Here is a 15,656-nt window from a genome sequence, read left to right as displayed (position 1 = left end):
ATATATATATATATATATATATATATATATATATATATATATATATATATATATATATATATATATATATATATATATATATATATATATATATATATATATATAATTAAGTTATAACTTTTTATTAAGCTTTATATGATTTATACTGAATAATAATAAAATGATAAATATTGATAAATGTTGATAAACAAATTTAAATTGACATGCCATCTTGTTCTGCCTATGGGTATACTTCAAGAGATTGTACTGGTGGCATTACATTTTAATGTTATGTAAATGGTTGATACAGAGAGAAAGTTTTCCAAAGTTTTCTGCAAAGTATAAAATGAAAGTTTATAAATTCATATTTTGATATTGGTGAGGTTATAAACACAGCAATAAAGATATCAAACAAATGACAAATTTTTACTACTGATCTAAAATAATGACAAAGTTATAAATAAAAAATCATATGTAGTATATTTATTGCAAAAAAAAACTCACATATAATATATTTATTTCAATAAAAAACTATTAAGTGATTTTTCTGAAATCCCCCTTCCAGAATTGACAGTGTTTTTAAATGCATGTCTTTTACTACCCTAAGTTATTCAAAAGGAAATAGCTTACAAATTTAAAAATTAACACAAAATTTTGTGTGTGTTAAACTTCAAATTTGTAAGCTATATCCTGGTTTGTGTTAAAATTCAAATTCGTAAGCTATATCCTGGTTTGCAAATACTTTTCAGCATACCAGGTACTGGTATGCTGAAAAGTACTTGCAAACCAAGCACTGGTATCTTGTTCTGCCTATGGGTTTACTTCAGGAGATTGTGCTGGTGGCATTACTTTTCATAGGTACAGTATTTTTTTCTTAGAAAAATAAGAGGTTTATTGGGTTGTAATAAATACCCTTCAGCAAAACATTTTTTTGGAACATATAAAAAATTGCTGGTGTATAATGATATTCAAGATATTCTTCATGGAAACTGTTTGCCATTGCAAATTGTACCTATTTTGACTGCTCTAGTAAATACCAAAACATTGAAAACATTGATGTTACTTCTGTTAGTGTTTTGAATAACTCTACTAGCAGAAATAGGATTATTGAACTACTAGAAAACTCTGTTACTGATCATGATTATTTTTTAGTTCCTGATGCTAGTTGTTTGTCTACATGTTCACAAAGTATTGTGGGTTGTATTGCAGGATTTGCTGTATTTAGGGGAAATTCTGGGGAATTCGTTACACTGTGAAACATGTATTTCAGCGCTAAATACAAGTAGCAAACAAGAACAATATGCATTAACTTAAAAACAAAAGGTGCATTATTAATATTTCCCTCAAAAAATGATCATGACATTTGCATTTTGTGTGAAAAGTTGTTCAGAATCAATGTAGAACACAACAGCAATGATTCATTATACTTGTCAAATGTAAGGTGCCATGCAATTTTGCAGTCAGTATTATCAATTCACAAACGCTTGTTTTTATTTCCACAAGAAACGTTCATACTGTGTAAAACATGGTGTCTGCTAATTTTGTGTTGACATACAGCTATCTGAATGTCTGTTTCAGTATTCCATATATTTTGGAATAAGCTGAACCAGATAATCAGTTAGCAAACAATTCATTGTAACATAATATAACCTCGAAAGTATAACTGGCGAATTATTTATTGACTTGTTGCAATTCTTTGATTGCGTTTCATCTGTTTTTTCTCCATTGTTCTGCGCAAAATATAAAAATGTTTTGGGTCAACCAAGATGGCGGCTGATTTTCAAAACTGGCTTCAGCGCGTTTTATATAAACGTATATACCGTGCCGTCTCCTGTGTATTAAACCTCCTTGAGTAAAACATGTTTTTTGCGGCATTTCCGTTCTTAAGAAACTTTGAGCACTAATAATTTTTAGTCATAAGTTCTTTTCTAATGAAACTAGCCCCAAAATGTACGGTAAAGAAAATATTTTACACATCATTATCCCATTTTAATTGCACCTTAACAGTCTTACTAAATAACAGTTATCTAAGGATTTTTTGCGGTAAAAAATTCTTTTGTGGTATTTAAAAAAAAAAAAAATCTCCGTTACAGTATTCTTATGAGAAAAGAAAAAACTAAAAATTTAAGAAACATTAAGATTAAATTGCTTTTACTGCTGTTTTTGCTAGTGAAATGAAACAAATTCTTATCAAGTTTCTCAAAATATTATAACTTTCACTGAAAACCTCAAATGTTGTTGGATATCTCAGCTGGTCTTTCGAGTTTCTTTTTAGTAACAGGTTTAGATGACTTTGGTTTTGTTTTCGCTTTTTCCAGCTTTGTTTTATTTGCCCTCGTATTATTTTTTACTGTTCGCAAATGTTTTTCTCTTCATCTTTCTCCTTTTCTTTTTTTCCTTCTTTTCTTCGTCCTCTTTCTCATACATTTCAAATGCTTTGACACTCGTAAAAATTCCATGATTGATTTTTTTTGTATTGTCTTTTTGTTTTGTGCTTCATTTGTTCCATAAAAGTAGGAGTTTCAATACGCAAGATCTTTCAACCTAGTAAACTTCTCTTTCAAATTGATCCTGGGTTTTTAACATAGAGCCATAAACTCCAAAACAATATGACATGTTTTATTTAGGTTTTGATGAATTAACTAAGGTATTTTTCGCACCTTTCCTTGAAAGAACTCTCTTCATGCTCGGATTCAGTTCAAAACTTGTCTCATCAAAAATTGAAAAAAGCGCCTGGACAATCAAGGGCATAAGGCAAACCATTTTCTTTCTAAACAATTTTGAAAATGGTCAAAAAACCTCTTTATTCTGCTGGTTGGAAATATCGCTGATGTTCTGTTAATTGATTCAACTGATAGTTTTTAAAAAAAAAATCATTCCTTCATTTCTTTTAAGGAATAATTTTAACCAATATTCAGTCAGAACTCCATTTTTAAACTGTGGAGGATCCAGATTTTTTGTACATCTGACGCGACCTTTGTTCTAGAATTGTGTATATTACATGACACAGCATGCTATTCAACAAATTGTTCTTATCCAGATTCAATTATTTTTAGAAACAATTTTCTACAGGCTTTCTGTTTCATTTTATTACTTTCTTTAGATACCAACTAATTGTTTGCTAGAGTATGTCAGACTTTTTGGAGACAGCTTTTTAACTGATAAGGTTCTTTGGAAACCTTTTAAAGAGACTACATCATAAAAGCTGATGCCAACAAAATTAAAAAACTTGAATCATCGCAAATTTCCTTTTTTCGAAGGAAAATTTCAATTTTTACAATTTAATTATAGTTAAACGATAAATGTTAAATTTTTGTTCTGGAAGGCTTTATAAACATTTTTATACGATTTGCGAGCTAGTCAGAATGTTAAGTAAATTAGGGATTTTCGATATAAAAAAGTGAACAACGCAATAAACAAACCTTTTGCTCGAAAACATTTTTTCATAGAGTAATTTTTTTTAGTAATGTTTGTTACATTCTGAGATATATCAATGATGTAACCCTTAATGTAACAAACATTACAAAAAGGGGGTCTTTAGAGATAAACAATGATATATCCTCGTACTTAGATGAAATATTGTTTAAAACGCTTAAGCTTGAGTTAAACATGATAAAAGTTCAAATAGTAAAATAAAACACTCGCATTAATGCAAGTAATGAGAGATGAAGCTAAGAGAAACTAAATGCATTCATTTCCTCATATGAATCAGTGATGTTGACTCTGTGAACAAATCTGATCGATAGCATTATTTGTTTTGACTTTTTGTTTTTTTCGCAAGTCTTTAATAAAATTCTTAAACATTTTGTACTCATAAGCTTATTGGTATACTTTAAATACTTTTTGTGTTTTCATGTATAAGTTCATTTGCATTTTAACATAAAATTACCTGCCCAAGCTTTTCTAAAAAAACTTGACCATTGGGTTGAGCCCTTGAGTTTCTTTATATTATCCTTTTTTTAGGGTGTCTAGGATAGCTAGGGTATATTTAGTTGGTATGGAATATCAGGAATAACAGACATCTGGTAACCTGTCGATCCAGGTTACGCTGAACAATTGAAAAAACTTGAAAAAACAGGTGTTTTACAGCGACGAGGATGCATAAAAATGGTATTATCAACGACTAACTCATTTACAGCGTCAAGAGACGTTTTGATGGCAAAACACTTTTTTATTAACACAGCATATCGGTAATTGAAAGCTATCAAAGTATGATGTTAATGAAATTTACTTAAAGCATTTCAAATACTTTTTATTTAAGATTTAATTTAAAAGATAAAATTCAATATGAAATAAAGTCATTATTAAAAGGCACTCAAAATATTCAAAATTTCAAATGACCCAAAAATTAAAATATACAAAAGAAGATACATTATAATCTTTCATTAATCATTTACCACAACATTATAAGTGATTTTAACTGACCAATGAAAATAGAATTATTCGAATTGTTAAATATGTAAAAAGCATAACGTATGCTATACCAAACTTTTTATGCGATCAGTTACAACAGTTAACGGATCTTGTTTAAAGGTCGACAAAGAAAAGATTTGATGAAACAAAGTTATATCGTTTAAGCTAAAATAAATAAAATGTTTTGATATGTAAATAAAGTGAAGAAATTTAACAACAGTCAACAAATTCAACAACTTTTATATTACAAAAGTTTTGAAGAAAAGCGTATTTTAATAATATTCTTAAAATGAGAAAAATTATTAAAATAGAGAAAAAGAACAAAAATAATAAACAAGAAATAGTTTTACAAAGTTTTTGCTGTTGATATAACTCTGGCGAATAAAAATTCGCAGGTTAAATGCTCTCTGAAAAAAAAGAGAACTTACTCCGATTGTATCCTCTTCTTTTCCGAAGAAATCTTCTTTTTGCACTCGTTTAATGGCTTTCTAAATAGATAAACAAAAAAGTAACTGAAACTTTTTTTCAAAGAACATATACTTTACAAAGTAGGGATATGACAATTTTTAAAATTTTACGAAACTCTTTTTACAAATTTTTATAAACATTTCTAAGTTTCGTACAATTTATATGCATAAAATGAACTTTTTTTAATAAAGAATCTATTTAAGATTTTATCAACCAAGCATTTAACAACTCGGCTAAACTAGGATTTCTCAAAATTTAGTTGAAATCTTAGTAACTAAAACTTCTGGGGCAGGCCAGGCCTTGGCAAACCACTTATAGTGTTTATAGCTACATTTTTTATGTTGTTCTTATTCATTTCTTTGATGCATCAATATGTGTGTGTGTGTGTGTGTGTGTGTGTGTGTATATATATATATATATATATATATATATATATATATATATATATATATATATATATATATATATGACATCCTGTAGTATTAAATAATAATCATAGAAATAATCAATGATATATATGACATCCTGTAGTATTAAATAATAATCATAGAAAAACTATTATTTACATTTTTAGTTCTGCTTTTTTTGGAGATGGCTTAATATCAGAAAGAGCCTCAAGAAGTGGATCCATGTCACCAACAATCACAGTTTGTGCACGAACTCTAGCACGTTTAATTTTGCTTTTTGCTTCGTGAGATGCAACTAACTCTAAAAAGAAACAAATTGCTGTTTAATGATGATTATTAAACATTTAGGTGAAATAGTACTATTTGAGGCTTACTATTTGGTGAAATAGTACTATTTTTTTGTAAGTCAATAGGCTTTATTTAAAGTATTGACAATATTGTATAGTATTTATATTAAACGTTATTTACTGAGTTGTGTTGTTTGAAGTACAAGTGATTTCATCAGAACTCTACAATTCATTTATTGAATTTATTACAGAAATTATTGTGCCTCCCTGAGTACAAACTATAAAAATAATGGTTAAATCAGCTTAACAAACACTCCAAATATATTTTCAAAAATTAAAATTATGTTCTCTGACTGTAGCACATTCAATATTTTAAAGATAATTTAAGATCTTTAAAGGAAATCACTTGATATAAAATTTGATTTTTTGGTTTCTCTTTTTTTCCTTTTTGAAATTGCACCACATCCATCTTTTCTTTTTGCAGATATCTTTAAAAAAAAAAAAAAAAAAAAAAACAATATAAAATTTAAATTAAATAAGGATTCGTGTTAAATGAGGTTTAAAAAAAAGATATAAGTAGTAAGATAATCATTTTATGAAAACAATTTTCAAATATCAATGAGTACTAAAATTAAAATACCTTAATGGTTTTTGTCATTTGTTGATTTTGGTTGAATATTTTGAGTGGCTTTTTTTTAATTTTACCCATCTTTAGAAATATAATAATAGTTTTAAAAAATGTAAAATACAGAAGAATGTAAAATAACTCCCAAAGAAGCAAGCAATACTAAATACGAGACATTAATGAAAATCTTATATTATCAAATTATTTTAACTAATGAAAATACAAACAGAACATGGAATATAGTTTTAATAACTGAGAACATTATTTGATTCTAAATCAGATATATTGTGTAGAAAAAGTAAAAAAAGTTAAAATCAAAAACTTTATAAACACATTAACTATTATAAAATACCTTAAATTAGTTTTATCATTAAAAAATTCTAAATTCTAATTCATAAATTAAAAATCTATGACTTATAGAGAAGTAAATCAATAGCTTTCAAACAGTTTGCTAATTGGAATCTGTTCATCATTGTTAAAATTCAAGTAGCCATCAGTTTTAGCTTGCTCATGCAACTTTTTACCTGCATCCTCTAATCTAGTTCGATATTCAACATTAACATGATTACAGCTTGGAACACCAGTAAATCCAAACATGGCACCAAAACAAAACCCTGCAATTATACCAGTAGAATCATTATCACCACCATGTAGCATGGCATGATGACAAAGTTTTACCCAGTCCTCCTGAGCCACCAATAAAGCATCATATGCAATCATAGGTGCATCATGTCCACTCGAACCACCCCAGCCAGAAAAAGAAAGAGAATGGTAAAATTCATCTCTGTCTTTAACATCATAGATTTTTGGGAAAACAGGTTCATTTTCTCCGTTTAAAATATTTCTTTTTTCTAAGTAGCTCTTCCACTGAGTTTCAAAGTAGCTCCAATCAGCCTGGTTCTTTTCAACATCTCTTCCTTGTGACATTACAAACAATAAAACTTTAGGTAAAAGATCTATCAACAGGCAACCCCATTTTTGCAAAGGATACCTCACAACAGAGAGTGCACCAAACAAGGCAGATGCAAAAGATCCTAAGTAGCCAGTAGGATGATTATGAGTCATTCTCCCACTCTCTACACTGACCATTATCAACTTTTCTAAGCACTTAACATCATAAATGTTTGGGTATCGCAATCCAATGCACATAGCACGCATAGCAGCACCACAACCACCACCTTTTGAGTTAAAAGGAATGTACCAACCCTTGGAAATATGTGGTCTCAAGATTGAACAAGCAAATTGAGTTGCTTGGCCAGCAGCTCTGCCTTTCATGTCTTTTTCACAATCATCTTTATATCGATAAGCCAGTTCACTATACAATTTCTCAATATTATCTGCATTGCTTTCTTTTATAAGAGCCTCAGCTGTTGAGAGCAAAAGAATTGTATCATCACTCAGAATAAACTCAGGTTTTTGAACGTTGAGATTTTCAATGCCACCAAGATCAGACAGCTCTCTATGAATTCTTACACCGCTAAAACAAAATTCCCATTTACCACATTTATAACCCATTGCATCACCAACACCAGCCAACACCATTGATGCCTGGTATTTAACTTCCATCTCATTCATTATTGATAGTTTTTTCTTACAAACAATATTATCAATTATAATAACTCTGTATTTTGACTAACCTTGAAATTTGGTTTCAGAAGTTACAATTATTCATGCTAAAGTTAATAAAAAAATATATATATAAAAAACATAAGCCAGATTTTTAAAACACAAGATGTATGTTCAAACACAAGATCAAATATAAGGTAGATAACATGTAAGCCATAACTTTAGCAAATACTTTCAAAAAATTGATTCACAAATCAAATTAAAATAAAAAACTTATCATGAATATTAATTGAAAGCATTTATCTCAAATGGAAGTTTTCCTAAGCATAACATTGAACCGCAAAAACAAGATTTTTCACAATCTATTTGCTTTTCCACAGTGTTCTCAAGTGCTCTTCCAGCATAATTAAATGTCAGCTCTTCCCCAGCTTTAATATCGTGTAAAGTAAACAAAGCTGCATGTGGTATTGAATTGTTTACTCGCACTGGAACAATGCATAAATTAGGTTCACAAGAATGATTAATAAAACGAGCATAGTTTCCAAAATGACCTGCATCAATACATGTTCTTAACATGTTTTCTCCAAAATGCTCTCTCATTACAAGTATATAGTTTGACTCATTAGATTTCATGCTTGCTGATCTATGCCTGGCTTCCTTATTGCACAACAATTCACCAATGTATTCAATAACAAATGCACCTTTTTTAATAAATTCAAGAGTTCTAAGTCCAATGCCACAATTTTGAGTTAAAAAAGTTTCATACACTCCTTTTGAACCTTGTTGAAATATACGATTCCCACAAGACAAACTGCAAGAACAGCAATCATTGCATTCATACAAAGGCTCACTACCTGCAATAAATTTTATCAAATAATTTATAACCTTAATGTACAATTTTTTAAATATACACAACTTTGAAATTTCTTTACTTACTATGTAAATTTTTCAATGTTCCATCATTGTTGTATGCAATAGCATGTTGAGAAAAACAAAAACAGTTGTCATCATTAAAGCAGTCACCTTCACAACTGCAACCAACCCAAAAACTGTTAATTGGATTTTCAATAACATAAGAATTTGTAGTAATACACTCATCAATATGCTAAGGTAAGAACAATAGATTTTAATGTACACCTTCAAATATTTATTTATTTATTTTTATTTAAAATTATCTAAAAAGAGTAAAAATAAAACAAAAATCAATAGAAATGTACTTGATAAACTGCATTCAGTTTATTATGATGCATTTCTAAAAAATCTGCAAGAGGGTATTGAAGGTAAGTAGGACAAAATATAATAGCTAACTAAAAATATAATATATTGTTAAGTTAAAATAAGTGATTTAAAATAGATAAGTAGGAAAAAAAAGTAAACAGATTACTAAATAGATTTTCTAGATAATTAAAGACAATTTGAATCAAAACATTTAAAAAGAAAAAGGAAATAGTTATGAAATTTGCTCTAATTTATAAATAATAACTGTAGGAACTATAATCTTTTATACAAGTTATTCTGAGATTGGACTATTTCAAACAAAAAATCTTTTGCATGGTAGTAAAATGAATCAGAACTATATGTAACTTCTGCTCAAGGTTGTAAATATACTTATAATTTTTTGAACTCTTTTTACATGTTAAAACTTCTAACTCCTTAAAACTTAAAACTAACTTAAAACTGACTCTTAAAAGACACGCTTCAAAATAAATTTACCTCAAAAATGTAATTAATATATCTAGATTATTATTTCTAATATACTAAAAATGATCATTCATTAACAAAAAAAACATTTTTTCAAATAAAATAATTTAATATAAAAATATATGACAAATCTAAAATATTTCTACAAACTATAATAACTCAAAACTTGAACGAGCTTTTTCCATTTCATGCAAAAATGAATAAAACTGTGGTAGTGTCAATTCCATATTTACACTTTCAGTTTGTTTGTTTCCTTTGTCTAATACAAGCTTCAATTGTAAGAAGGATTGACCCATTACACTCTTCTCAGAGGTTGCAGCAGTGACACCAAATTTCCATTCCATATCTACAAGTTGATTAGTTCCAAAAATTTCACCTACAACTCGACTAAGCAGAGGAAATTTTTCTTTCCAAACTTCACAAACTACTGCTGATTTATCATCATTTAAACCTGAGAGAGAAAGAAAACTACCATCATACAACACATAGTCAAGCTATTATTAATTACTTCAGGCATATCGATAATTATTGCACAGCCATTAGGTTTCCAATATTTAACTCATGCACATTGTTTAACTAAGTAATTCATTACACTACATTATTGTGTATTATAACCTAGAAGTAAAAAAAGATCCACATTCACACATTTTTTTTTTAAAAATAACTTATACATTATACCGCATTAAGCCTATAAAAAAGATCAAAGTATGAAATGAAAACAACTTTAAAGTAATTGATCTAGGATATTGGAATAAAAAATTTAAAAATTAAAATTAAAAAAAAACCTCCATTTTATAATTACATTATAGAAATGAGGTTTTTCAAGTTTTTCACAAAATGATAATAATATGGATATGATTCTTTAAAATATTTTAATATATATAAATATATTTAAATATTTTAATATAGTTAAAGCATCCTTTTTTCACATTAGGTTGATTTTTTTTTACCAATATATTACCGAAGAAATTTGTGTTTTTTTTGTCAAGATACGATATAGATAATTTCAGAGGTACAACTTCCTTTATACAGTTTTAATTTTCCTTTTCTTATGTTTTGTTTATTTTTAGCAAGTCAGATTTTTAAGTTTGAATCCAACATAATTTTACAAGATTTAGAGTGAATTTGAAAGTTAGGATAGAATGAAATGGGGTGAAAGCAAAGTGGAAGGTAATAGGTGTTAAGAGTGACTTCAAATTGAAAAAATGTAATATACTTTAAATAAAATTGAAAGTTGAAATTGGGAATTGTCCAACCCTTTATCCAAATTGTGAAAGTTGTGAAAAGACTTAAGCTTTTTTAATCACAAGATACATTTAAGAGGATACTTAGAACCCACAATCATTCAAAGTACAACAACCATTATCCTCTTTTCCTTAAGTAAAGCTTATTTCTTAAAGAATTCAAGTGTTGATGGGCATTGAAACCATTATCTTACATAATTATGAATTTAAAAAATTTTGACTAGTATTTTTTGAATAATAGGGTGATGATCTGTTACATTTATATGATATCATAAATGCTCATTAAATTGTATTAATTTTAAAACCTGTGTAAATTACAATTGCAATTTTGTACTCTATTTCTTATTACTAATTTTTGAAAGATTATTTATTGAAGAAAATTGGCATCCACTTAGATATTTGACCAAGGCAGGTCTATTTGCTCAACATAAACAATTTAAATTCAATAACTTGAAGACTTGTTGATTGTAAAAAATTAATTAGACAAAAATTTCTTTCCTGTAATCATTGTAGTTTTCAAACATATATTTATTACAAAATTTCTTAATTTTATCCATTACTGTATTACACACTTCAAAGTTTTTTAATTATTACTTTAAATACTTTATAAATTTGTTTTGTAAACATATTTTTAAATCTGCAGTAGGTTAAAGTAAGTTTAACAAAATTTTTCTAACTTTTTTTTAAGCAGGACAAGTTAAAGTATTTTTGTTAAAGCAAAAAAGAAAAATGTTCTCTAAAATACTGTAACCATATAATTTCTGAAAAAACTATAGAATTATGCTGCTTTTTGCTTGCTGCAAAAATGTTTCAACATGATTTACCATTTGAATTAACAAATCATTTATTGTTGTGAAACTAAGAAACTATCTTCATAGTTTTTTCCTAATAATAGGGATTGGGCTATTTCAACAATTTACTCTGATCCTATTATAGGTTCCAGGTGATTAATGAAATATGAGATGATGCTTCATATTTCAACATTTGAGCAAAACTAATTCAAATGAACTATTGATTGTCAACTATGTTCAATTCATTTTTAATATCTTCATATAATAATCCAATTTTTAAAAAGTTTTTTATCAGTTATTCAAAAAATTTTTTAAATTTTAAGTATTTTCAGTTACATTGACATTTGTTATTAAGTATTAGTCATTTTCTGTTTCAAATTCCTACTTAAAAATTTTATTTAGAGCGAATAGTATCTTAATAATTAGGAAATATTTTTTTATACTTACCACGTCTTTGAAGACGATCAAAAATAATATCCTGTGACAAGCTTCGTTTTGTTGCATCTCGCAGTAATGATAAGAAAGACGTAACCAAACTTTTTATTCCCCCAAAATTTGCACCTATTTCACTACAAAAATTTTCGAGATCAACAAGAATTTTTTCTGAATTCTTTGAGTTTATGATAAATTCAAATATCAATAGTATAAACTCTTTAAAAGAGGCATCTGGAAACTTGTTAAGGGCTGAAATTTCCAAATCCGTCAACTCAATATATTCAGCCATTTTTCGGACTGTAGTGGAAAAAGTCTTCAGAAGGTCGCAATAATGGTTTAAATGTGTGATTTTATAATTTATAAATTTCATCGAAGCGAGACGGATTCATAAAGTTATATTGATACACGTTTTCTGCATATGGAAGAAATAATACAAAAGCACATCGAATCCTAAACCTTTTTAAAGATTATGATAACTGGCATAATTTGAAAGTCATGGTTTTACTTGAAAATGAAGGCGTTAGTTTTTTGATTAGTAATTTAATATATTTTGTTGCTAAGTACTATATAGTTTACAAAGTCACGGTCAGGAGAATATATTTCATCTTTATCATAAATCAGTATTAAAAATCATTTCTATTGATAGTGCTTATATTTTGTTTTATATTATGTATTGGCTTATATATTGCACTTCAAAATAAAATTCTTATTAATTTTGATAAGAACCAAGTCATGTATTATCATTTATGTGCTATTTCAGTATCTATATTGTTTATATATTTTTCAAAGAATCATCTGTAATCAGATTTAGATGACACTAGTTTACCTGGAAATTTTTCACTGACTGAAAAACGTACATTTTAGTAAACACATTAAAGCATTCACTAATACTCATCCTTTATTGTTATTTAGTTCCTTTTGCAACTAGCAAACTTATATTCAAAAACTAAAATCCAAGGAACTGTTTTAGTTACAATGAAACAATGTAAGTTTATTGCTTCTTCAGATTATACATTATATTATATGAAATAAAATAAATTAGTTTCATTCATCTACAAATGGTTAATCTTATAGTGTTTAGTTGCTATAGTTAAAGTGTTGGTGTTAAATTGCTAATTGTAATTTTCTATATGGTTTACATAAATTAATTTTTTACTTTTTTTTTTAACTATTTTGGTTTTATTTAAATTTAAAAGGGTGAGGTTGTTTCTTAGAAAAATGTTTCAAAAGTTTTACTAAATTGTTTTTTAATGTTGCTGGATTATGCTTCTTCTATAGTTACAATTTTTTAGATCATGGTGAAACAAAGCCAAAACCTCGTGAGCTTAAGTCTACAGATCCCAATCCTCATGCCAATGGTGAACCAAGGTGTCTTTTTAGAGCAACAAATGGAAAAAAAAAATACAGTACTGTTGTAAGCAGTAGAGTACTTTAGTAAAATACCACACAATTAAATCAAACTCATATTTTTTCTAATTACTTTGGGGACATTATGAATTATGATTGAGTTGTTTAAAATGATAACTTATTTAAATTTTATTATTATTATTTTTTTATTCTTTTTTAGGTAATGCATAAAGATGTCAACAAATTTCAACTGGTTAAATTTTATTTATTAAAAGTTATTTTCAGAGACAATTTTATTTCCCAAATCTCATTAAATTTTAAAAGATTGATCTTAATTTGCATTACTTTTTAAATTAATTATTTGTATAAAAACAATTTTAATCTATTTTTACAGTCTTCTAATACTTTTAATTTTTAGGCTTATGCAGCAGTATTACGACAAAATATAGACAATATGAAGAAAAGAGACAAGAAATCGAAAAAAAATAAAAAAGCTAAAGCAACGCAATAGTGAAACTTATAATTAAATGTTATTTTTATTTACTTTAGGAATATATTTAACTTAAAATTGCATGAAAACCATTAGTGATAACTTAAAATTAAATGAAAACGACTGCTAATGATTTTATTTTTATTTTTCTTCTAAACGTGAGCAAAAATTATTTTGAAGTATAATAAAGTTGGGAGGTAAAAATTCAAATGCTTATTTATTGTCTCATCCATTAATGAAGTAATATTATGATGTTTCAGTAATCCTGTAAAAGTAAGTTTTAACACAGAAAATTTATAGGGACCCTAAGGACCTAGTTATTTAGGTGCTTTCATAATGGGCGAATCTCCAGCTCAATATCTTCATCTATAAAACTTTACAAAAAAACACGTGCTGTCATGTCATTTTAGAGTTTCTCACACAGAATCAAAATTTTCCTTTTGTTTCGCTTTTATTTATAATTGCTGTTTAAAACTACTTTCCTCTCCTCTCCACAAATCCAAAACTGACTTTTCGCGGCATGTCAAGTTTTTGATAATCCCAAATGTTTCCTCTTCGTCAATTCAGTTCTTCGTTAAAATGAGAGGATTTGTCAAATCTGGGCATATCGCCCCTTTATAAAAAACAAATCAAACATTTTTTATCCAAATGGCTTAAAAGCACACCAAACTTCAAGTATCTACGTTTCGATAGAACAAACTTAACAGATGTATTTAAAAGATGTGTTTATCGTATAAGACCATGAAAACCCAATGATATATATATACTAGATGTCTAACTTGCGGGATTTTATTGGACGAAAAGTGAAGCCGCTTTTTTTGTTTACAAACTTAATCCGCCATTTGTAATAAGGGCAATTTTCCCGAATATTTACCAAAATTTCTATACATCTGATTCAATGATATGAGTTGTGTCGACATATTTTGTAATATTTAAATTGCAAGTTTTAATCAAAATTATTATGGTGACTGAGACAAAGCGCTGTACAAATTCTGTTGACAGCTTATGTTTTATAAAACTAGATGCATTTCTTGCTATATCCATGTTAACCTCAGAAAATGCTGAGGTGGTCGTTGACTTTTGATCCCATTTGGCTACCAATGATTTGGAGTGAAATAAAAATCATGATGTATTATTACTTTCGTTTACCCGATACTAAAGAGTTTTCTTCAAAAAACAAAGAAGTTTTTATTACCTAAAGCTTTCTTCTGTTATTTATTCTGTCCTCCGTTGTGAAATTTTTCATATTTCAATTGTTCCAAAAACAAGTGAATTAGGTGAATTTAAAAGTAAAGTACGTTTTGATAAAGACATGGACTTAAAACGTCGAACCAAAGAACTCAATTTTATCCGTCAAAACGAACTTAAACATCAGAGTATGGATCTTCCTCAGACTAATACAGGACTCCTAGTTTCTAGATTAATAATGGAATTTTTCGAATGAACACTCATCGTTTACAATATTTCGTAGTTGGTAAATAGACTTATTGAGATTGCTTAGTTAAAACTTCAACCAGGAGCTTGAACCAACTATTAGTGCTAATGTTTCTGGTCAAAACTAGCAATTGGTTAATCCAAATTTTTTTTTCCCCTCCCATTCATTTAAAAATGTTCATCTCATCCTATAGTTCAACAAAATTACAATAACCTTTTTTTTTTTTTTTTAATTTTTCTTTTATTCTTTCCTTCCAAACAAACCTTTGTTTACTGATACATGCTCACTTTTCAACAAAAGACTTTTTTTACGAAGCTTGATACATATCATGGCTTTGGAAGTTATAACCATTTTATTAAAATTAAATTCAAAGTTTCTACATTTCTTGAATGTGATGGGTGGTGGTTTTTTAGATTGAATTTATAAAATAATTAGTACTCTGAGCCTCGGAACCTCGGAATTTTTCGG

At 27.7% G+C, this 15,656-nt stretch overlaps 5 protein-coding genes across 6 annotated transcripts; 1 reads left to right on the top strand and 4 right to left on the bottom strand.

The window, feature by feature from the left end:
• Positions 1-4,264: 4,264 nt before the first annotated feature.
• On the bottom strand, positions 4,265-6,465 carry LOC145185842 (uncharacterized). 2 transcript variants are annotated; one of them, XM_090097804.1, is made up of 6 exons: positions 6,195-6,266; positions 5,961-6,042; positions 5,736-5,832; positions 5,427-5,568; positions 4,821-4,880; positions 4,265-4,557 (listed from the first exon to the last, which is right to left on the bottom strand). In XM_090097804.1, exons 3-6 carry the CDS (start codon positions 5,785-5,787, stop codon positions 4,458-4,460), a joined length of 354 nt encoding a protein of 117 aa, XP_089953930.1. In that variant the 5' UTR covers positions 5,788-5,832; positions 5,961-6,042; positions 6,195-6,266; the 3' UTR covers positions 4,265-4,457. The 2 variants fall into 2 exon arrangements, with proteins under 2 accessions (XP_089953930.1, XP_089953929.1); XM_090097803.1 differs by lacking the exon at positions 5,736-5,832 and having other exon boundaries at positions 6,195-6,465.
• Positions 6,351-7,754, bottom strand: LOC145185753 (ADP-ribosylhydrolase ARH1-like). The gene has a single exon (XM_080061756.2). The coding sequence runs from the start codon at positions 7,752-7,754 to the stop codon at positions 6,609-6,611; it is 1,146 nt and encodes a 381-aa protein (XP_079917882.2). The 3' UTR covers positions 6,351-6,608.
• LOC149883689 (histone-lysine N-methyltransferase SETMAR-like) lies at positions 7,021-9,185 on the bottom strand. Its single transcript, XM_090097800.1, has 3 exons — positions 8,963-9,185; positions 8,682-8,850; positions 7,021-8,599 (listed from the first exon to the last, which is right to left on the bottom strand). Exons 1-3 carry the CDS (start codon positions 8,993-8,995, stop codon positions 8,031-8,033), a joined length of 771 nt encoding a protein of 256 aa, XP_089953926.1. The 5' UTR covers positions 8,996-9,185; the 3' UTR covers positions 7,021-8,030.
• Positions 9,186-9,459: 274 nt separating this feature from the next.
• On the bottom strand, positions 9,460-12,286 carry LOC145185081 (COMM domain-containing protein 7-like). The gene is made up of 2 exons (XM_090097802.1): positions 11,929-12,286; positions 9,460-9,897 (listed from the first exon to the last, which is right to left on the bottom strand). Exons 1-2 carry the CDS (start codon positions 12,284-12,286, stop codon positions 9,596-9,598), a joined length of 660 nt encoding a protein of 219 aa, XP_089953928.1. The 3' UTR covers positions 9,460-9,595.
• LOC145185089 (signal recognition particle 14 kDa protein-like) lies at positions 12,287-13,963 on the top strand. The gene is made up of 5 exons (XM_080060856.2): positions 12,287-12,435; positions 12,829-12,901; positions 13,209-13,330; positions 13,484-13,516; positions 13,682-13,963. Exons 1-5 carry the CDS (start codon positions 12,412-12,414, stop codon positions 13,772-13,774), a joined length of 345 nt encoding a protein of 114 aa, XP_079916982.1. The 5' UTR covers positions 12,287-12,411; the 3' UTR covers positions 13,775-13,963.
• Positions 13,964-15,656: the final 1,693 nt, after the last annotated feature.

Source organism: Hydra viridissima, unplaced genomic scaffold, assembly GCF_058129835.1.
Source record: "Hydra viridissima isolate aposymbiotic clone 2 unplaced genomic scaffold, HvirCarnegie_v1 scaffold_9, whole genome shotgun sequence".
Lineage (NCBI taxonomy): Eukaryota > Metazoa > Cnidaria > Hydrozoa > Anthoathecata > Hydridae > Hydra > Hydra viridissima.
This window is presented reverse-complemented; position numbering and strand designations above follow the sequence as displayed.